Source organism: Lycorma delicatula, chromosome 5 (assembly GCF_047948215.1).
Source record: "Lycorma delicatula isolate Av1 chromosome 5, ASM4794821v1, whole genome shotgun sequence".
In the NCBI taxonomy this organism is placed as follows: Eukaryota; Metazoa; Arthropoda; class Insecta; order Hemiptera; family Fulgoridae; genus Lycorma; species Lycorma delicatula.
The window spans coordinates 48718412-48738459 of record NC_134459.1 but is presented as its reverse complement, the minus strand read 5'-3'; the positions used below and the strand labels follow the sequence as shown (position 1 = coordinate 48738459).

At 30.7% G+C, this 20048-nt stretch overlaps 1 protein-coding gene across 3 annotated transcripts in view; it reads left to right on the top strand.

Annotated features, from left to right (window-relative positions):
- The window catches only part of LOC142324917 (uncharacterized), a 98629-nt gene extending 79611 nt beyond the window's left edge, over positions 1 to 19018 (top strand). For 2 of the 3 annotated variants that reach the window (XM_075366054.1, XM_075366056.1), the window contains exons 7-8: positions 5450 to 5685; positions 18535 to 19018. In XM_075366054.1, the coding sequence (XP_075222169.1) occupies positions 5450 to 5685; positions 18535 to 18640 (342 nt within the window). In that variant the 3' untranslated portion in view covers positions 18641 to 19018. Of the gene's footprint in view, positions 1 to 5449; positions 5686 to 14830; positions 14993 to 18534 lie in introns of all 3 variants that reach the window. The other variant, XM_075366055.1, reaches the window with a different exon arrangement.
- The last annotated feature ends 1030 nt before the right edge of the window (positions 19019 to 20048 follow it).

Sequence of the window (20048 nt, the reverse complement as noted above, 5' to 3'; positions counted from 1 at the left end):
TTTTGTTCACATATCTTATTTCAGTTATTGCTTCCAGTTCTTTGCTTATCATAAATCCCACCCTATTCAAAGATTCTTTCCCATTTTCATACCAATACAACCTGCAGTTCCTTCTCAGTATCCTTTCGCTTTTGCCTTTTCATTCTGTTTCACTTATTCCCAATAGTTGTATCTTCCTTCTTTTCATCATGTCTACTATCTCTTCAGTTTTACCAGTTAGTGTTAGATATTTCAGTTTTCCTATTTGGAACCCTGAGTGTCTTGTTTGTGAATTTTCATCTTCTTGCAAGTTGTGTTTATATGTTCCAATCTCCAGTTCAGGTTTACATTTCCCTTTTATTTTGCCTATTTTCTTGTCCTGTTCCTGAGGCTACGTATGTTTTTGAAAGCAGATGGTCTTTTAAGACAGCATACCAACTTGCTAGGGGTGATGCACTATCTTTGGAGTACTGCTTAGTTGGCCCTTCTTCTTTGACTTGTCTGGCAAGGGAGACCTTAGTTACACAACCGCTGGCATAGGATCATCTGGTCTCACGAACTCCACCACCAATGGACATCTACTTCCTAAGTGGTGACATATTTTTGTATCCTTCAATAAAAGTGATACATGCAGTTACATATAAATTGCTCAAATTACATGAATCATACAGTTTTATAAAGAAATTATCACTTATCACTTATTATTAATGATCTTTAATTATATACTTTTTAAATATTAACAAACTTAAAAAAATATGATTTTTTTTTCTTGAACAGTTTTTACATATTATGAAATATAAAATTAAAAATCAAATGACCACCTTATTCATATTTAAAAATAATGTGTAGGCTTTTTTAATTTAATTTATCATACAACCCCAAATTATTCTCCAAAAAATGTGGTTTTATGATATTGATTTCTTGCAACCCTAAATTATTCTCCAAAAAAATACTTTTATGATGTTATAGATTTCTTGTCCATAGTCAGTTTTGAAGATAAAAAAAGAGAATATAAATTGTAGAAAAACTATTTCTCCAGAACTTCTATTCTGGGTTTTTTAAAAATCTCATTATATATGAGCTCATTATATATGCGTAGCGTGGAGGTGGGTGGGGATAGATCTGCCATCTTGGCATCAAAACGTTTCTACACTCAGTATGCATCAAGCTGTCGTAGCCTGTGGACTGTGATTTTTCTACTTTGTTTGTTGTGAATTATTGAAATGTGCGCTTCAATAGAAAATCCTGCGAGTTTTGAGGTGTGTACAGTGATTAGGTTTTTACTGGAAAAAACCTCAGACCAATTGAAATTCATTGGCAACTTTGTGAGGTATATGGAGATGGAATGATTGAAGGTGGAGTGAGGCAGTGGTGCATTCAATTTAAAAATGGCCGCACTAATGTTCATGATGAGGATCGCAGTGGTTGGCCTAGTCTTGTGACTGATGAACATCAATGATAAAATTTGTGAAAATCGCCACATTACGATTACAGAACACTCGCTTCATTTCCTCCAAATTTCATAAAGTTTACAGCATAAAATTGTTTCAGGGAGCTTGGCTGTATCACAAGTTTTGTGCAAGTTGGGTGTCAAAAATCTAAGGTGGCAGATTTCTACAGAGAAAAAATTGAAAAGCTTATGCATTGTTATGATAAGTGTCTCAATTTAAATGCCGATTATGTAGAAAAATAGTTTAAGATTGTCCCTTTCAAATGTATATAATAAAGTTTCTTTTTTTCTAATTGGTTTGTTTTTTATTTCAAAATGTAAGTTACTTTCTTGACAGCCCTCACATTAAAAGTCTTTTTGTGAAAGTTTTCAATAACAAGGACATAAATTATTTTCCGTTCCCATAAATTTTGTTAAATCATTGTCTTTCGTAAGATAAGTTTATTGCCTTTACGTTTTAGCCATAAAATCTTTATAAGTTTATTTATTATTTATAAGAACAAATTATATTTTCTTTTTTAATTATAAAAATTTAATAAAAAGTATTTAATCATATATAAAGTCTTTATAAGATATTTTAATTCCCTTGTGTTTCTTTCTTAACATTAAGTGATTCATACTTGTACTCAGAACTTCATTGTAGATATTATTGTTTCTGTATTTTAATGTTATTGTATGTAATTAAAAAAAAATTACATTTTAATTTAAACCATACAAGCAGTTTTATTTGTCAGTTAACATTTCTTATTTATGTATTTTTTTAAATTAATTTACTTATTTATTTTTAATTTATATTTTTTCCACACTGTTTACTGGTGATTGTTTAATAATTGAAATAGCTACCTAGGTTTAGTGTTTTTTAGTAAGTGGGTTTTAAGTATTTTCCAATTTATTTCAGCAAAAGTTTAATGTAGTTCTTTATTTTTACTTTGCATTTATTAATGATTGCATTTTTACAAGGAAACTCCAAATACTGCATTGTATGTGTAATTAAAATCTTACATTTTTTCTGAATGTTAACTGAAAATTTTGATGAAATATAATAACCAAACACTCATAAAAATTGGTTGAATTGCTGAGTGGTTATATTTGTCTTGAGACATTTTAAATGGTTAATGTGTTACTATCATCAGAGTTCTGAAGATTTTAATATACTGCTATTATCAGAAAAATAAAAATGTAAAATGTTAATTCACTGTTGCAGCCAAAACCCCAGTTTGGTCATAGGTTCTCAATCCAGGGCTTTTGGCCCACTCGTGTTCAACCTAGACAGTCTGGTCAACAAACTGGTTATACTGTAAAATTTTTTTCTTCTGTGGGAATTTATGTATGTTTATTATTATTATTATCTTTTATCATTGCACAGGATCACTTCAGTCAGTTTGTTATCTAAGTCTCTTTGATGGAACTGTTTGGGCCTTGCGGTTCTCCTACTACTTTTTCTCCTAGTACTTTTTTATACGTTTTGATCTTTGTGCCCTTTGTAGTGTTGAAAATGTTCATGTTGTGAGATTTTTCTTGTGAGTTTGAAGCGAGTGTTTATGTTCTTGATTTTCTTGTTTAATTTTATCTTATCTGTAGTGTCTACTGGTGTAAGATCAATTTCCTTCAGATCCTCTCTTATTTCTCTGATCCATCTGCAACCTGTCTTAGTGTTTTTTGAGTAGAGATTGTACTGTAATAGCTGTTTCAGAAGTTTTGAATCTTGCATCCTCATGATTTGTCCAAAGAATTCCAGCTTACTCTTACATATGGTATCAGTGATGGATTCTAACTCTTTGAAAACGACTTTGTTGGGCACAATCCAACACTGCTCCTCTTTCTGGTACTGTTTATTGATGCAGATTCTTCTGATTCTTCTTTTGATTTTCTGGAGTCTGTCTGTGACAGACTCCAGAAACAATCAGAAGTGAGAGTGATTGTTCAGGTGAAAGAGTGTTTCTGCTGCATAAGTGGCTTCTGGTTTTATAACTGTTTTAGTATCTTATTTTTGTGTTTATTGATAGGCATTTTTTATTGTAAGTGTACCAGGTTAATTTTTGAGCTGTAGCTAGTTTGTTTCTTCTTATTTGGATTGAGGTTTTTTCATTTAGGTTATTTGTTACTATTTCTCTGAGGTATTTAAATTGGGTTACTGTTTTGATTTTATTACCATTTATATTTTCTTCTTTTAATTGTGTTGGTTTTTGGAGGATAATTTCTGTCTTTTCAAATGAAATTTTGAGGTCAGTTTTATTTGCAATGTTTTGAAATTCTAATATCTGTGATTTAGCTTCATCGATGTTGTTGGCAAAACCATGACAGTTTGTTTTGATTTTTCAGCCTATTTTTACTGATCAGGGGCAGTGAAAGCCCCTGGTGCAGTCTTGTTTTGATCTCAAAAGGTTCCAAAAGCTCACCTTTGAGTTTTACCTTTGACTTAGTGTTTGTGATGTCACTTTTATTGTGTTTATTAATTTGATATGAAGTCTGAGGTGCCTTAGAATTTATAGTAGGGATTCTCTGTGGATGCAATTATAAGCTTTCTTGAACTCTACAAATGTTATCACCATTTCTTTATTTCTTTTCCTGTTGAAATACATTGTTAGCTTGAGACTCATGATCTGGTCTGGACAGCTTCTCCAGGGTCTGAAACCTCCCTGGTATTATCCTAGTTCTTTAACTGATCTTGTTAAGGATGATTTTTAAAAGAATTTTGTAAGTTGTGTCTAGGAGTGAGATTCTCCTGTAATTGTTAGGGTCTGTTTTGTCATCTTTTTACATTGGGCTTTTACATTGTAGATCTTCTTGTGGTGGTGTTTGTCCATGAAGACATGGTCTAGTTGTCATTCTTTAGAGTAGTCAGGATGTTTCCAGGTTTTGAGGTATCCTCTTGAAATATGTGCATTTTGAGATTAGGTTGTGGTTTCTGCAGAGATTGATGAGTCTCTGTCCATTTTTTTGTTTTTTTTTTTTGGGTGGACCATTTTCCAATGTTGTGGTATCTTCTTTCTCTGCCTAATTGAGCATTGAAGTCTCCAATTATTTGTTTAACATGGTTTATGGGATTTTATTTGTAGTCAAGTTGAGTAGATCCCAGAACGTTTCTGTTTCTTTATGGTCTTTTGGAGAGTTATTTTCATTATTAGTGGGTCATGGGCGTTTATTATAGTATAGATTTTATTATATGCTTTTAGGGTGAAAGTTGAGGTTCTTGGGGATTGTGACTTCAATTCTTGTATGGAATTTATTATTTTAAGATTGACTGAAAAGCCTGTTCCAAACTGTGGGATATTTTCATCACTCTCTTCCCAAGTATTCCTTGTAGAGTCTATATCTTTCAGATTCTATGGAGTCCTGGTCGTTGTTTCTTATTTCCTGCAGATCCATGATGAGAATTTTGTGTTGGTTCATTAGGCCACTTATTACTTTTAGTTTAATAGTCTGCATGAGCAAGTTTACATTGTGTGTGGAAATGTAGGTGATTTGCTTTGGTTTGATTTTTCTTGTTTGTTTGTGTAGTGTTGCAGCATTCCAATGCTTCTGATTGCATGTTATCTTCTAAGTGGCAGCCCACCGTATCTGAAGGCTGCCTTCTTTGAACTCTGGTGCTGCTTGGTTCAGCCAGTGGAGTATTTCTTAAAAGACACTTAATGGTTGATTGTCAAGGGGTTACCTTGTGGAGGCTCAATCCAACTTTTTTTAAAGTTGTTATTTTGGAGAAAAGTTACAAAATCTGATACTAAACATTATTCCCTTATGTTTGTTTATAATAAAAATAAAAATTTTTCTAATTAAAATTGTAATTGTCAATTAAATGACGTGAGTTTGAGAAAAAATGTTGTATATTAATATAGTGGTCAAATCATTACAAATCATTACATTTGTGTACTAGGACTTCTTAGACTAATATGTTTGTTCTTAATATCCAACATTTCTGTTGAGAGCAGATGAAATATTTTTATCTGTGTTGTTTCACAAAATGAACTTTCATAATTCTAGGGTTTAAATCAGATTAATTTTGTTTTCAAACTGTTTTAGAAATGCAGAGTAGTTATTCCAGAACAGAGGTCAGTAAGAAGCCGTGGTCACTTTAATATAGCGTTTCATGTTCACCCTGAGGACGTTATTGTACCATATCCTGTTGTGTCTTCTACCACTACTGAGAATCAAATTGATCATGAAAATGATAATTTCCATCAAAGTGCTGTTAAGTGGCCACTGACTGTTACAATCATCAGTGCTTACCAGTCTATGCAGACAAGACTGCAGCAATTGTAAGTGTGTTTCTGCTTTTATCTTTGATTGTGTTTTTCTTTATATCTGTTAATATATATATGTTTGTGTATGTAAGTTTTTTATAGAAAAGATCTGTCAGAATACTTACCTCTCATAGCAACAGTTTCAAAAGCTAAATATTATGAAACGTGGTAGTTTATTCAATTTATTATGAGTTGTTCAGTGTATTGTCAGCCAACTACTGCACGAAAGAACTCCAGAAAATGAAACATGGTACAGGTTTGCGGCTACCCAACTGTACTTACAAGTATAGTGCATGTAAAACTAGGGATTAAAAACTACTTCACAACTTTAAAAGTATGTAAAAATGTATTTAGATAACTTACAGATTCGTTTTGAGATCTCATTTCATAACAAAACATCAAGTTTTGACTTACGTAGTTCATTAGTAGTGAATTCGGCTATCAGCGCTGTCACCAGTGTTGTTAAAAATGGATATATTTACTGGTGTAAAATGTACTCGGTGTGTTTTAGTTTCATGATTTGCAGTCAGCAACTGCAGTTCAACATAATTTTTGTACAGTAGGGAGCCTCCTAGTAGGCATACAATTTACTCTTGGCACTAAACCTTCATTGAGACTGGTTGTTCTGTTAAATATGCAAAATCACCAGAACGCACACGCATCCCTGAAGCTGTTGTGGATCAGCTTGGATAAAGCTTTGTATGTAGCCCGAAGAAATCAACATGATGTGAATCAAGTTGGACTGGCATTACACAAATGACTTTTTGGTTTTTATTACATAAATGATTGCACTTGAAGCTGTAAAAATTAATCATGGTTCAACACATTACAGATGACAACAAAGTTGCTGTTGAATAATTAACCACCTCGGTTAGGTTTAATATTCTAAATATCTTATTATTTGTTGGCTCATTCAAATAAATAAAAGTCTATATTTCATTTATAATAGAAATTATATTTATTATGATCCTTGAACTTATAATTCATATTCATAACATTATTGTATTAATTAATTATACATTTGTAACTAACACATGTTGAGTCTTTAAAAGATGGAACAAGGCTGACTTAAAACCACTGAAATATAGAAATACTGGAATGGGCACTGCCTATGTCCAACGTGAGCGGAAACGAACGTGAGACAGATAGATTTAGAGGTATAGTTTTCTTTGTTGCACAGTGCAGCGCATGTGTATTGTACCCTCCCTTCAGAAAGTGATTCCATAAAACTTAATTGTGGTTAATATTAAGTGATAAAATCTCATAATTCTATTTAATTAATAGAAAAATTTCAATGCTTATGAATATTAAATAAATGTTGAGTTAATCATTGTATCATATAAATGTTTTTATAAAAACTTTCTACAATAACTTGAATTATGAAATATAACTTGTGATTTGTGATGAGAGAGATCGTCACAAACTTTTTGAACGGACTGTAGACAAAGAGAGGTATACCTCTAAATCAGCTATCTTTGTTGGATTTCTAATGCTAGTGCCCATCCCAGTATTTCTATATTTCAGTGCTTAAAACAGAGCATTAGACAAATTCATTCAATAAGAGTAATAAAAAACTGAGAATTTATAAAGAGTAAGAAAAAAGTGAAAATTTTTTCTTACTAATAAAAAAAGGAGGAATTGAAACCCGAGTCACCTGCCAAAAATTATTTGATTTTTTTTTAGTTTAAATTGTAAATGAAACTTACAAACAATAGCATGAATCTTATGATTTTTGCAATTACAATAAGTTATATACATGATATGATCTATTTCAGCAGAATAACAAACAAGTTTAATTATAAATAAATGAACAATAATATAATTAAATTGTCAATATTTATGTTGAAATGGTATTTACATTCATTTGTGATATAATATTGATATTACTCATATGCATATATAATAAATTAATTAAAAAGCTCATAACAGTATTTTGAATAATAATTAGCATATTGCTTAAATAAATAATAAAATAATAATACAATTGAATATTTTAACCTATAACAGTTTGCAATTACATTTACATTAATCTTATATAATAAATAAATCTAGGGAACCTTAATCCTCATGATCAATAAATTATTATTTGTGTCTTATTGCACCTAATATATAAATCAATACATAATCTTATAACGTATAATATAGATGTGAAACCATAGTTAAATTAATACAAATATGTAAAGTAGGTTATAAATATTAATATAATATTTATGAGCATGTTAAAATGAACAAGGAGCAATACAGGATCAGTAGTATGAAAATAATTAAATCAATAAAAAATATTATTTAAATCAATCATTTGAAATTGGTAATAGGCATAATTTATGCACAGGAATTCTTAATGGACCATTAACTGCACGTAAATCAACAACCTTACTAGGTTGTCAGAGCCTGGGTGACAATTCCATGTTAAAATGCATGGGTGAAGAATTTTTGTTTGTAACTAATACTAAATCTCCAACACAAAGATTACGGAATGGAAAATACCACTTATTGGATTGCTGTAAATAGTCCTTAGATCATTGTCTCCAGATAGATTGTATACATTTTTGGAGTAATTGACAACAGCCTAAGCGATTAATTATATTTTTTTTGTAATTGGGTTCAGGTAAGGAAGTGAGTGGACATCCTATGAGAAGTGTCCTGGAGATAGAGGTTCTGGATCTCTATGATCTGTTGAAATAGTGAAAATAGGATGGGAATTGAGACAGGCTTCAATTTGTGTTAAAACTCTATATAAATCCTCAAAATTAAGGATAGTTTATCCAATTACACAATACAAATGAAATTTAACGCTTTTGATTGCGTGTTCTCATACCACCAAAATGGGGTGAAGAGACAGGAACAAATGACCAGGTTATACCTTATGTAATTGTGAATGCTTGAATGTCTGATTTTAGTATTTCTGAATTTAAAAATTGGTACAAATTATAAAGTATATTTTTGGCGCAAAAGAAATTGGAATCTTTATCAGAAAAGACTTGAGTGGATTACCCCTATATGATATTTTTTAAATGCTGCAATAAACTACTGTGAAGTCAGATCAAAATCTAATTCTAGTTTCTAGGATAGTGAGACATATGAAAAGTGCTATATAAGATTTACTTAAGGTCTTAGATTTCTGCCCACCATGACGAATCATAATTGGACCGCCATAGTCTACTGTGGTTGTAGAGAATGGTCGGGAAGGAACAACTCTGGAAGAAGGTAACTGACCAAGCTGTTGTACCTGGCTTTTTGCATTGTTTCAAAAGCATATCATACATTTACAAATGATAGAAGAAATAATTCTCTTACCATTTGTAATCCAATATTTCTGACATAAATAATGATGTGTTAATTGAAGACCTGATTGCAAAAGATGCAAACGCTCATCATTAATAATCAGTTTTGTAGTGTTAGCATTTGGATGTAAAATAAGGGGATGTTTATGCTTTGCTAGTTATATATTCTTTTTTTTCTTTCTGATACTCTTCTGCATGAATAGTATAATGCAGTGCTACTTTGCCACATAACTGGTTGCTTCTTGACCTATTTTTCTAGCCTCACTTTGAACATCTTTTTTATGTTCAGGTAATTTCGTCCTCTCGTCAAAACTAACCTGATCAAATGTAGCTTTAGTAATTGCCTTCCTCTTAGAGTCTTCTGAATTTTGCTAGAAAATATCGCCCTACTAATTTCTCTGAGCTATACGGACAAGAAGTTTTAACAAAAATTTTAAGCTATACTATTCTAACATGGTAATGTAATACAGAGTGTTGTATAATGCCTCCACATGAAGTAAGCCTAAATTACCCAAAAATGGATCAAGTGATATAAGTTTGCTATGATTAGAAATAGTTTGATTGTTTTTAAGATTATATTTGTTGTTACTAAAATGCTTGTGTTGCAATTGTTGAATAAAAAAGTTAAGAGTATGATTTAATTCCTTTGTAGTTAGGGAACAAATGATTCGTTCCATTTTGATTTAGCGTTATGAAAAAATATAAAACAGAAGCTAAATGTGCAAATTAAAGTGTGTAGCGAAGAAAATTGTTCTGTATAATTGAATACAACAGTAGGTACAAATGATATTAGTAAATTTTTGCGTTTTTCTATTAAATATTCAGAATTTTTTTTACAGTTGTTAAAAGTAATATTATTATCTTTTGGCCAACGGAAAGAAGATTGTGAAAGTCATTGAGGACCATGCCGCCAAAGTAACATGTCAATTAATTTACTTGGCGTACAACCTCTAGACAATACATCTGCTGAATTATTAGAAGATTTAACATAATGCCAATTAACATTTGAACTATTTTTCAGAATCTCAGAAATTCTATTGCTGATAAATACTTTCTAATTAGATGGTTGTCCATGAATCCAATGTAGTGCTATTGTAGAATCTGTGTATTTTTTTTGTCTTCAGTCATTTGACTGGTTTGATGCCACAGGGAGCCACATTTTCTTGGAAAAAAAGCAGCTGTAGTTTTCCATTGCTTTCAGCTGCGGAGTACTCAGAGGACTGAGTGATGTTGATATGGTCGTTTAAGTCATTCTGACTCACGCCCCTAACAACTACTGAAAGAGCTGCTGCCCTCTTTCAGGAATCATTCCTTAGTCTGGCTCTCAACAGATACCTTTCTGATATGGTTGCACCTTCTTTCCAGCTACTCTGTATCCCTGAGCACTCAAGCCCCCTCACCAACGGCAAGGTCTCATGATTCATAGAGGAGGAATAATCTGTGTATATCTTATCAAAATGTATGTTTAAGGCAGTAACTACCTTTAATAATAATTGTAGAATCCATGCATTTGAATAGAATTAATTTCAATATCAGTGTTACGTTTGATAAACAATTTATTTTAATTGATTCAATCAAATGCAACTGGTTGTATAAATTGAGCCATTGTGTTAGCAATGTGTTGGGTAATATTTTGTCCCAATTAATTTTAAGTTGCCACATCAGTTGCATAAAATGTTTATTTGAGAAAACAATAGGACTAATGAGTCCTAAAGGATCAAACACACCTGCTATAATGGACAATATTTCTTTTAGTATGTTTTTAAATCATTAGAATGAGTAATTTGGAAAACTAGTGTGTCTGAAGAATTATTCCAAATAACTCCTAAAGTACGTGAATTCTGTTTGTGATTTGGAAGAATGGAAGAATTGTGTTCAGAAGAAATGGCACTATTATTGGAAAACCATATTGTAATAATTTAGAAATATCAATTTTCAATTGAATAACTTCATTTAAGTTATCTGAACCTGTTATGAGATCATCAATATAAAAATCATTTTGAGTGGCCTTAGAAGCTTGTGGAAAATCATTCTCATTTTCATTAGCTATTTGAATTAGGCATCTAGTGGCTAAATATGATGCACAACCAGTTCCATAAATTACAGTATGTATTGTGAAATGTTTTATTTCTTGATCTGGAGAATCACACCAAAGAATACGTTGTAAATTTGAATTACTAGGTTGACAATACATTTTAGCTATATCAGATGTAATGACATAATTATGGGTTCTGAATCTAAGCAATATGGAAATAGGTCTTGTTAGACTGCAGGTCCGACTAATTAAGTATCATTAAGGGATAGGCCATTAGTGGTTTTAGCTGAACCGTTTAAGACAACTCGAATTATAGTAGACAGACTAGAAGGCTTGAATACTGGATGTTGGGTTAAATAGCACATTCGATTTGTTAATTAACAAATCATTGGTATTGAGTAATGACATGTGACCTATTCTTTAATGAAAGCAGAGTAGTCTTTTTAAGGTTGGCATTGTTGATTAGTTTTATTTCTAAAGATAAACACCTATTTTTAGCATTAACAAAAGAATCACCTAGTTGAATATTATCTTTGCGTGGTAATGACATGACAAATTTGCCTTGATTATTTTGAGTAGTGTTGGATTGAAAATATTTTTCACACCTAGAAGTTTCATTAACTGAAGCATCAGTATTAATTTCTTCAATTTTCCAGAAATTCTCGAGTGTAGTTGAGAGATTTTTATGAATGTTACGGGGAAGAAAAGATATGACAATATTGTTGCCCTGAATGTTATTAGGAAGGCCACTAAGTATATATTCTAATTTAGTTTCCTGAATAATAGGATATCTGAAATTTCAAATGAATTTCCTGGGCAAGATAAGACAAATAGAATTGCGTTCCAATCAGTATGTCAACGTTATTTGCTATGTTGAACTTGGAATCTGCTAGAAATATATTTCAGCTATCTGTACAGTTTACCACTCGTTCAAATAATAAATAAATGTAGACATTCATCACTTCATAATTAGACATGATCCTTTAATATTTGAATGAATAATACAAGATTATGTATAGATATATATAAATGCTTTTAATGATTACATAAATGATACATTGTTAAAATATATATATATATATATATACATTATATTATATTTTGTACATTGAGTCCATGAAGACTGCCTGAATGTAGTGCAGAGCCAGCTTATATAATGTAGATAGAGCCAAGTGAACCGCCAGGAGCTGTGTGAATGGTATGGAGTTGCGTCTGAACATACTGCTTGCCAAAATCATATGATGATTTTTTTTATAGTATTAAAATGAAATGTTACAGTAAAAATATGAAATGATAATAATGCTTGATTTGTAATATATAATAATATAAAGTAAAGCACTTGGTAAAAGTTTTAGTTGAATTGTTGTAGCGATTTACTTTGACATTGTTTCCTGTATTCACTTGCATATTTGAAATGATTACATTAATGTTTTCTAGAAGTTGTGTTGTCATGTTGAGAAATCCCATTCTTTAAAGTTAGGAAACCTTTGATTTGACATTTCTCATTCCATAATCTTAAACTGTTATAATCAAATTTTGATGTTAGAAATTGGACTACAATAAATTCATATGCATTAACAGGAAGTTGCATTACTTCTAGAGTAAGTTGGATTAATAATTCTAGAGAATTTACATAATTTTCATTTGTAATTGACATATTTTTAATAATAGCTAAGATTTACATTATTTACATTCCTCTTTGAAGAAGAGGAATGTAAATAGTGTAATTTATTAATATTAGTTATATCATCTCTATTATGTATTAAATCAATAAATATATTAAAATAGTGCTACCACTCTTAACACATTAACTCTAAATAAAGGTATGTTAATGGGTTGTATTTGTGTTTGTTTAAATCTTGTATTTGAATTAGATTCTTGATTAGAAGATTTTTGACTGTTATTTATTAAATGTTGCAATTTGGACTCTATAGTATACAAGTCTTCAGTCTGAAGCTAAAACTTCATCAGAATATTCTAATTCAATTTCTGATTGAATGGTGTCATATTTGCTTTGCAATTCAAGAATATTCCTTATTTTAATTTGTAACGTAGGAATATTACCTTGTTAAGGATCATAATTATGCCAATCCTGGTTATAGATAAAAAATTATTATTAAAATTAACTAAATTATTGTTAAAATTAACAATGTGAATTTTTTAACAAAGTAATTTAAATATGAAATAAATCAAGTGATATTACATAAATGATGAGACAGTGTAAATTAAATATATTAATAAATTATAAAAGATATTACGTAAATGATGTAGATCAGAGGTTCCCAAACTTATTTTTCTCATAGACCACTTTCAAAATTTTGCTGGTTCCAGTGGACCCCCTGCAGGTAAGTACTTACTACTTTTTCCGACACTGGCAAACGCTAACATCTATTCACTATACTTTTCTTTTTGAAATTCCGGAAACAAATGAGTAACGTTTATCCTTGGCAATCGTATTTATATTAGTGAAGAATCAAACAAGTTCATGCAAGATTGCTAGCACACACACACCACAAGTCGTATTTCGTCCCTTTGCACGTCTGAACAAGCGTTGCCGACGGCGGCGGCGGCGCTTTGCAAGTCTCGACACGTTCGTTGTACTGAATATGGAATATGCAAGTTTTTACAAGTAACAGTCGCTGAGCTTCTCAAAACATTATCTGCCTAGATTGATACGCAAAGTCAAGCCAACATTTTAGTTCTTCACTATCGAAACCAGATGAATTTTCGTGGACCCCAGCTTACGAATTGTGAACCCCCATTTTTTGTCACGCCAACATAGACCCCCGTCGAGTCTCCCATGGGTCCACCCGGACCACTTTGGGAATCAATGATATAGATCATGTAAGCCCTTTTATTGTAGTAATTTAAGATCATTGAAAATTTCAGATTTTATCCATAGTTCTGGAAGACCAAAAATATCGAATAATATGTCACCTTGGTTCATTACTTCAGTTAGGTTTAATTATTCTAAATATTTTATTATTCACTGGTTCATTCAAATAAATAAAAGTTTTTATATCATTTATAATATAAATTATTTTTATTATCTTTGAACTTATATCTTTGATATATCTTGCTATTATATCTTTGAACTTGTAATTCATATACATAAGATTATTATATTAATTAATTATACATTTGTAATAAACACATGCTGAGTCTTTGAAGGATGGAAAACAAGACTGACTAGCAACAGAGCATTAGACAAATTCATTTAATAAGAATAACAAAAAAAGTGAAATTTTTATTTTTACAAATATAAAAGAAGGAAATGAAACCTGAGTCTTAACAGTTGCTCAGCTGCAGTTTTGTGTGGAAGTGATTTTAATTTTTATTTTTAAGTGTTTTTATTTTTTTTATGATGAGTCAACATTTCACATCAGTGGCAAGATGAACACCCGTAACTGCTGAATGTGTGGTAGCAAAAACCATCAAGAACTTTGCAGCACACTTCATAATAGCCTTAAGGTCAATATTTTTTGTGCTCTAAGCAAAGACAAAACCTGTATGACCCATTCTTTCAGGAGGCAACTGTAAATGGTATCATTTATCTGGGGACATGCTTCAAAATTTTCTAATTCATCAGTTAGACAATGATGACCAAGATAGATGCCATTAATATCAGTAAGACGAGGCAGCACCACCTCACTACTGCCAAGAAGTGTGAGATTTTCTTGATACTTGATTCCCAGGTTGGTGGATTGGTCATGAAGGTCCAATTGCATGGCCACATCACTCCCCAGATTTTACCCTGCTAGATCATTTCTTATGGGGTTTCATTAAAGATCGAGTTTATGTTTCATCTTTGTTGAACTAATACTTCAAATTAACATTGCAGCTGTAGAAGTAATGCTGAACTTGCTGGCTACAGTCAGGAATGAGATTGATTTGAGATAGGATATATGTTGCATTATACATGGAAGGAATATCGAACCAAAGTAAATGTTGGGTAACAAACTTGATGTGGGTTTTTCTATGAAATGAGATCTCAACCGAATCTGTAAGTTATCTCAAAAATTTTTATATGCTTTTAAAGTTGTGATGTCCTTTTTGAATCACCCGGTATAGAGAAAAATAAATAACATTTCTAACCACAGAAATTATATTACTCTAAAATATATTCCATATGAGTTGAGAGTGATGTAACAAACATCATTCACATGCATTCTTTGTTATGGTGAATAAATGAATCAGCTAGTAAGTTATATGCGTGGCTGATATTTTTTTAAGTAAATAAAGAATTATGCTAGACGTTATTAAAATAAAAATTGTTAAATAAACATTACACTCAAAAAAACCATTTATAGAAAATCGTTAACATAGATGACAACTGGCTTTCATGACAACAGTCATGAGACTACACTATATTAAATTGATAACTATAAACAAAGAAACTATAAATACCAGGAAATCTATGAAAAAGTAAAAATAAAATGAAATTAATCAACTAGAAAGTATTAAAATAATTTAAACCCTCAATCCAGACTGCCCATGACAGCTTAGCGATGTAAACCTTTTTTATAGGAAGTAGATATTTTTAAACTAAATTTTTACTTTCTTTTATGATTGGTTATAACAGTAAAATTTCTTCTTATCCTAAATACCTGGTTAAAAATACTTGTTTCATAGGCTGTTTTGCAGGTTTGTCAATTTATATTGTTTATTATTTCTTTGTTTTTATTTTATTTACTTTTTCCATATTGCATAGTGATTGTTTAAAAATCCAAATGTATCTCTGATTAGATTTTAAATATTTTTTTCAATGGTTTTTGGTGCCTTGTCCTGTGTTTCAATTTAACATTTTTTTAATAAATGAAAATTTTTTACCTGTAATAATATTAATTTCTACAAAAATATTTTTATCTCATAATTTATTTTATATAATGAAATTTAATTGTATACAATTTAATCTAATTATTCAATATTATCAAATTCTTTGACTTCTCTGCCATTATCACAGTCAGAATTAATCCTGTTCAGTTACTTTGTCCAGAATTTAAAACCGTCTCCTTTTCTACTTTGTTAAGTATAAATTCTTCTTGGAAACACTGGTTACTTTCCCATCATCATTAACGTTTCTTTTCTTTCCACATCAATTATATTTGATAACATAATCTTTATCTGTGTTCACATTAGTTCAGCTTCATTCAGTTTACAATGATATGGTGGAATTTTTAAAAATTGACATCGATTCAGCTGCCAATGAATCTGTAATATATATTTGTGCTTAAGTTTTATTTTTACTAAATCCAAAAATTACATTCTTACATTGTTTTCATAATTTTTCTATTAAGTCATTTCAGCTTTTTTCCATCCAATAGTAGGGATTTTTTTCCAATTTCTTGAGTGTTAAGAGGCAATATCCATACAAAGTCATTTTCAAAATATTTTTTTAATAATTTATTTCAAACCATATTTGTAAAGTCTCTCTCTATGGTAATCTTTGGATTTTTTATTAATTGGAAAAACAATAATTTATCTTACGTTTCAAATCTTTCCCATTAATGATATGACAAATAATAATCTTTTCCTTTGGGATCCTTCAGGCTAACAGAAAATCCTTTTAAAAAAGCATCCTTATTTGATTTTATTATGATGCCCATACAAACTTTATTAAATTTTTTTCAGCATTTAACCAACTTGTATCAAAGTAGAATAAAACTTCTTTATATTATTGACTGTGCCATTCCTTTTCAATCAGGTACCTTGCATGCCATTTGAATTATTATCTTTTTCAATTAAAATATTTTCTCTATAAAAACATTTCTTTTTTCTTAACTTAAAGATTAGAGGCAGAATGAAAATTTTCATCTTAAAAGTATAGAATAAAATGAATTACAAATGTTAATCTTATTTGGTACATTTTTAAACTACATCAGTTTATAAACAATTTCTATCATAAATCATATATTTATATGGCACATGAAAAAAATTCTGAGACCAGACTAAATAAATTTTTTTCAGATTTATATTTGGCTACCATTCATTACATTTAAAGTAGGTCCCTCATCAGTGTTACACTATTCTCAGCACTTTCCCCACGTTTCAATATTATGAAGAAGCCTTGTTTTTGAAGTATATAAAATAACTTCTGGGGCTTCGGATTCTTCTGAATATTGTCAAAGCAGCAATCTTTCAGCTTGGGGAACTGGATGAAGTAATGGTCAAGATGAGAAGTAATGACAATCATATTACAGCCATAACTCCTGCATTTTATAAGCTGAGTGGGTGGGAGCATCATTATGATGCAACACTCACCTGTCTTGGATCACAGTTCACATCATTTACACTGTTAAATTATTTTCTCAGATCCTTCAAAAAATATATAAATGTAGATAAATCAAAAAAGGTTTAAGAATATAACAGTTGTATGATGCAATGAAACTAATAGTCTTGACTCTTAGAGATAAATTCATAGTCACATCCCTGTGAGTGACAAAGAAAACAATTGAGAGTTCTTTTATGATGCTCTGCCTTTTTTTGAATACAAATGCTACTCAAAATACCATGTCTAACTCAATGCTAAGTTAGGGCGGTTGGATTATTTAAAAAGTCTCCATTGTGGACTTCTGAATTTGAAAGAGAATTTAGTGTTACCTGTATGCTGTTCCTTGGCTATGTGAAATCGTAGATGTAGAGTAAAAAAAAATTATCTTAGCGCAGTGGCATAGTCATGGAATGCTAGACGGATGGGAGTAAGATTGGGTCTGTGGTGTTATATACGAATGCCTGCATTCCATTGGTGCACTCAATACACATAACAGTCATCAGTACAACCGATGACTGTCATCAGTACAACCGATGACTGTCATCAGTCATCCGATGACTGTCATCTGTTAACAGTCATCAGTACAACCAAAACTTTTTGTGTTGATCGAGTAAAAGTAGGACACATTAAAAAAAATTACTCTGCCATCGTTTCTATATCTCTGTCAATTTTACAATTAATTTACACGTTTTAAACAAATGTTGTGTTTTCCACTAACAACTTTCTGTTATCAGCAGTCTTTTTCCACCTTGAACGTAACATATCGGGATTTTCATCTGAAATATTTTTATAGACATTCATTATGATATATTTAGTCTGGCATCTTATAGCCACTCCCCATCTCAATCTACAATTATATTTTGGTTAAGGCATTACACACCATAATTCTATACATTATAATTCTAACTGAAAATATACCAACTGCAGAAGTAGTATTGAAAATACTGTTATTTTACACTGTGAAAAGAGTATTGATAAATACTGTTTTATTACAACCAAGTGAAGCACTAGACAGAAATGCTACCAATGGTTGCCTTCCCCCACCACAAACACACAAGTTCTACTGCACATTGTTGTGTTTACACTAAGATAACTTTGATGCCTTCTACCTATGATCACAAAAATGTATGTAACACAGATCTTTGGTATATATGAAATGAAGTCGCTTGAAATGCTGAGTTATAGATTATTGCTCATTGTGTTCTGAATATCTCTAGTAGGATTAGTCTTAGAATTTCTTTCACATCTTATATATATATATTTTTTATTTATAGGCATTTTAGGAGAATTATGCAATTATTAATAAGAAGATTACGCAGACAACACCAGCGGCCACACACTGATTGTAACAATGTAAATGTAGCAGAAGTACAGTCTTAACATCAGGAGAATTTCATTTTGTATTGCAATGAATTATATTTAATTTATTTTCTGATGTAATGCTAATCAGTGAAAAACCAAAGTTTCTTCTCAGAAAAGATTATCAGTATTAACAGATTCCAGTGTTTAGTGGGTTAATCAATGAGTATAATGTGTTAGCTGTGTATAATATAAAACTATTATGTATTTGACTGATAATATGACTTAACACTTTTCAGATTTATGAGTATAACTCAAAATTAAACCTGTATAAATGTGTAAAGGATCATTGCTGTACAGTTAGTGTATAAATTATATATATCTTTTTTAACTTAATCGAATGAAAACTGATATATTTTATAATTTGTGTAACAAATAAATGACTTGATTAATTTTTAACCTTGTACAATTATTTTTCCCTGGATAGAATAATTCCTGTATCTCTTTAGGTATGAACTAACCTAAGGATGGGTTACTTTTAACATCTCTAAAGGAAATGTATATTGTGATACATTAATGAATTTCCATGGTGGTGTTTCATCTAAGGTGAGTCATACGATAGAATATAGAGAGAAAATAACTGTTTTTCTTGTCAAATTTTTTATCATCTTTTTAAGAGATATCAGTCTATAAAAGGTTGCAGGAGATAAAGTCTATAAAAGGATATCCAAAAAGGTTGCAGCAATAAAAAGAAATCTTATCTCTCTGTATAATTAAATATTAATTGGAACTGCAAAATAATCAGAATATCATCAAATCTTTTTAGATGTGACCAGCCGTGCCTTTGAGCTGATGCGCACAATGCCTCTGCACCACTGTCAGTCAGCGCAGTGGCAACAGTTCAGTGGAAAGCACAGTGAATTTTGTGGTTACTGGAGTATAAATCAGTTATAACTGTTCCAACAGACTTTCCGGTATGTTTACGGCAGTAGTCCTTCCAAACAGCATTAGATGGTGGTACAAGCTGTTTAAGGTATCTGGAAACGTGGAAGTGAAAAAATCTTACAGATGACCCAAAACAAGTACTATATAATTGATTTCTTTCATTTCACTGCAGGTATACAATGAAATGCAGGAACTAACGCAATGAAATACATGATTTATTTTGAACCAACAGTTATTATAATTAATAACTTATATTCTTGTAGTCTACCTGTTGGAATTTCAGGTAGTTCCAAGTTTAGTAATATTTCAAGTAAAAAAAGTAAACATTTTGTTTTATTTCAACAGGCAACAAAAATAATGACCATGTACGTAAATTTGTTTATACAATATAATGAATAATATATAAGATTATATGAATGACACACAGGATATCCATTTCTTTTAGGCTGATTGTATCCCATCTCTTTCTTTTTACTTTTTCTTTAATCTCTTAAGTATCATCATTACTAAACTATGATCAGAATCAGTGTCTATTCCTGTGTAT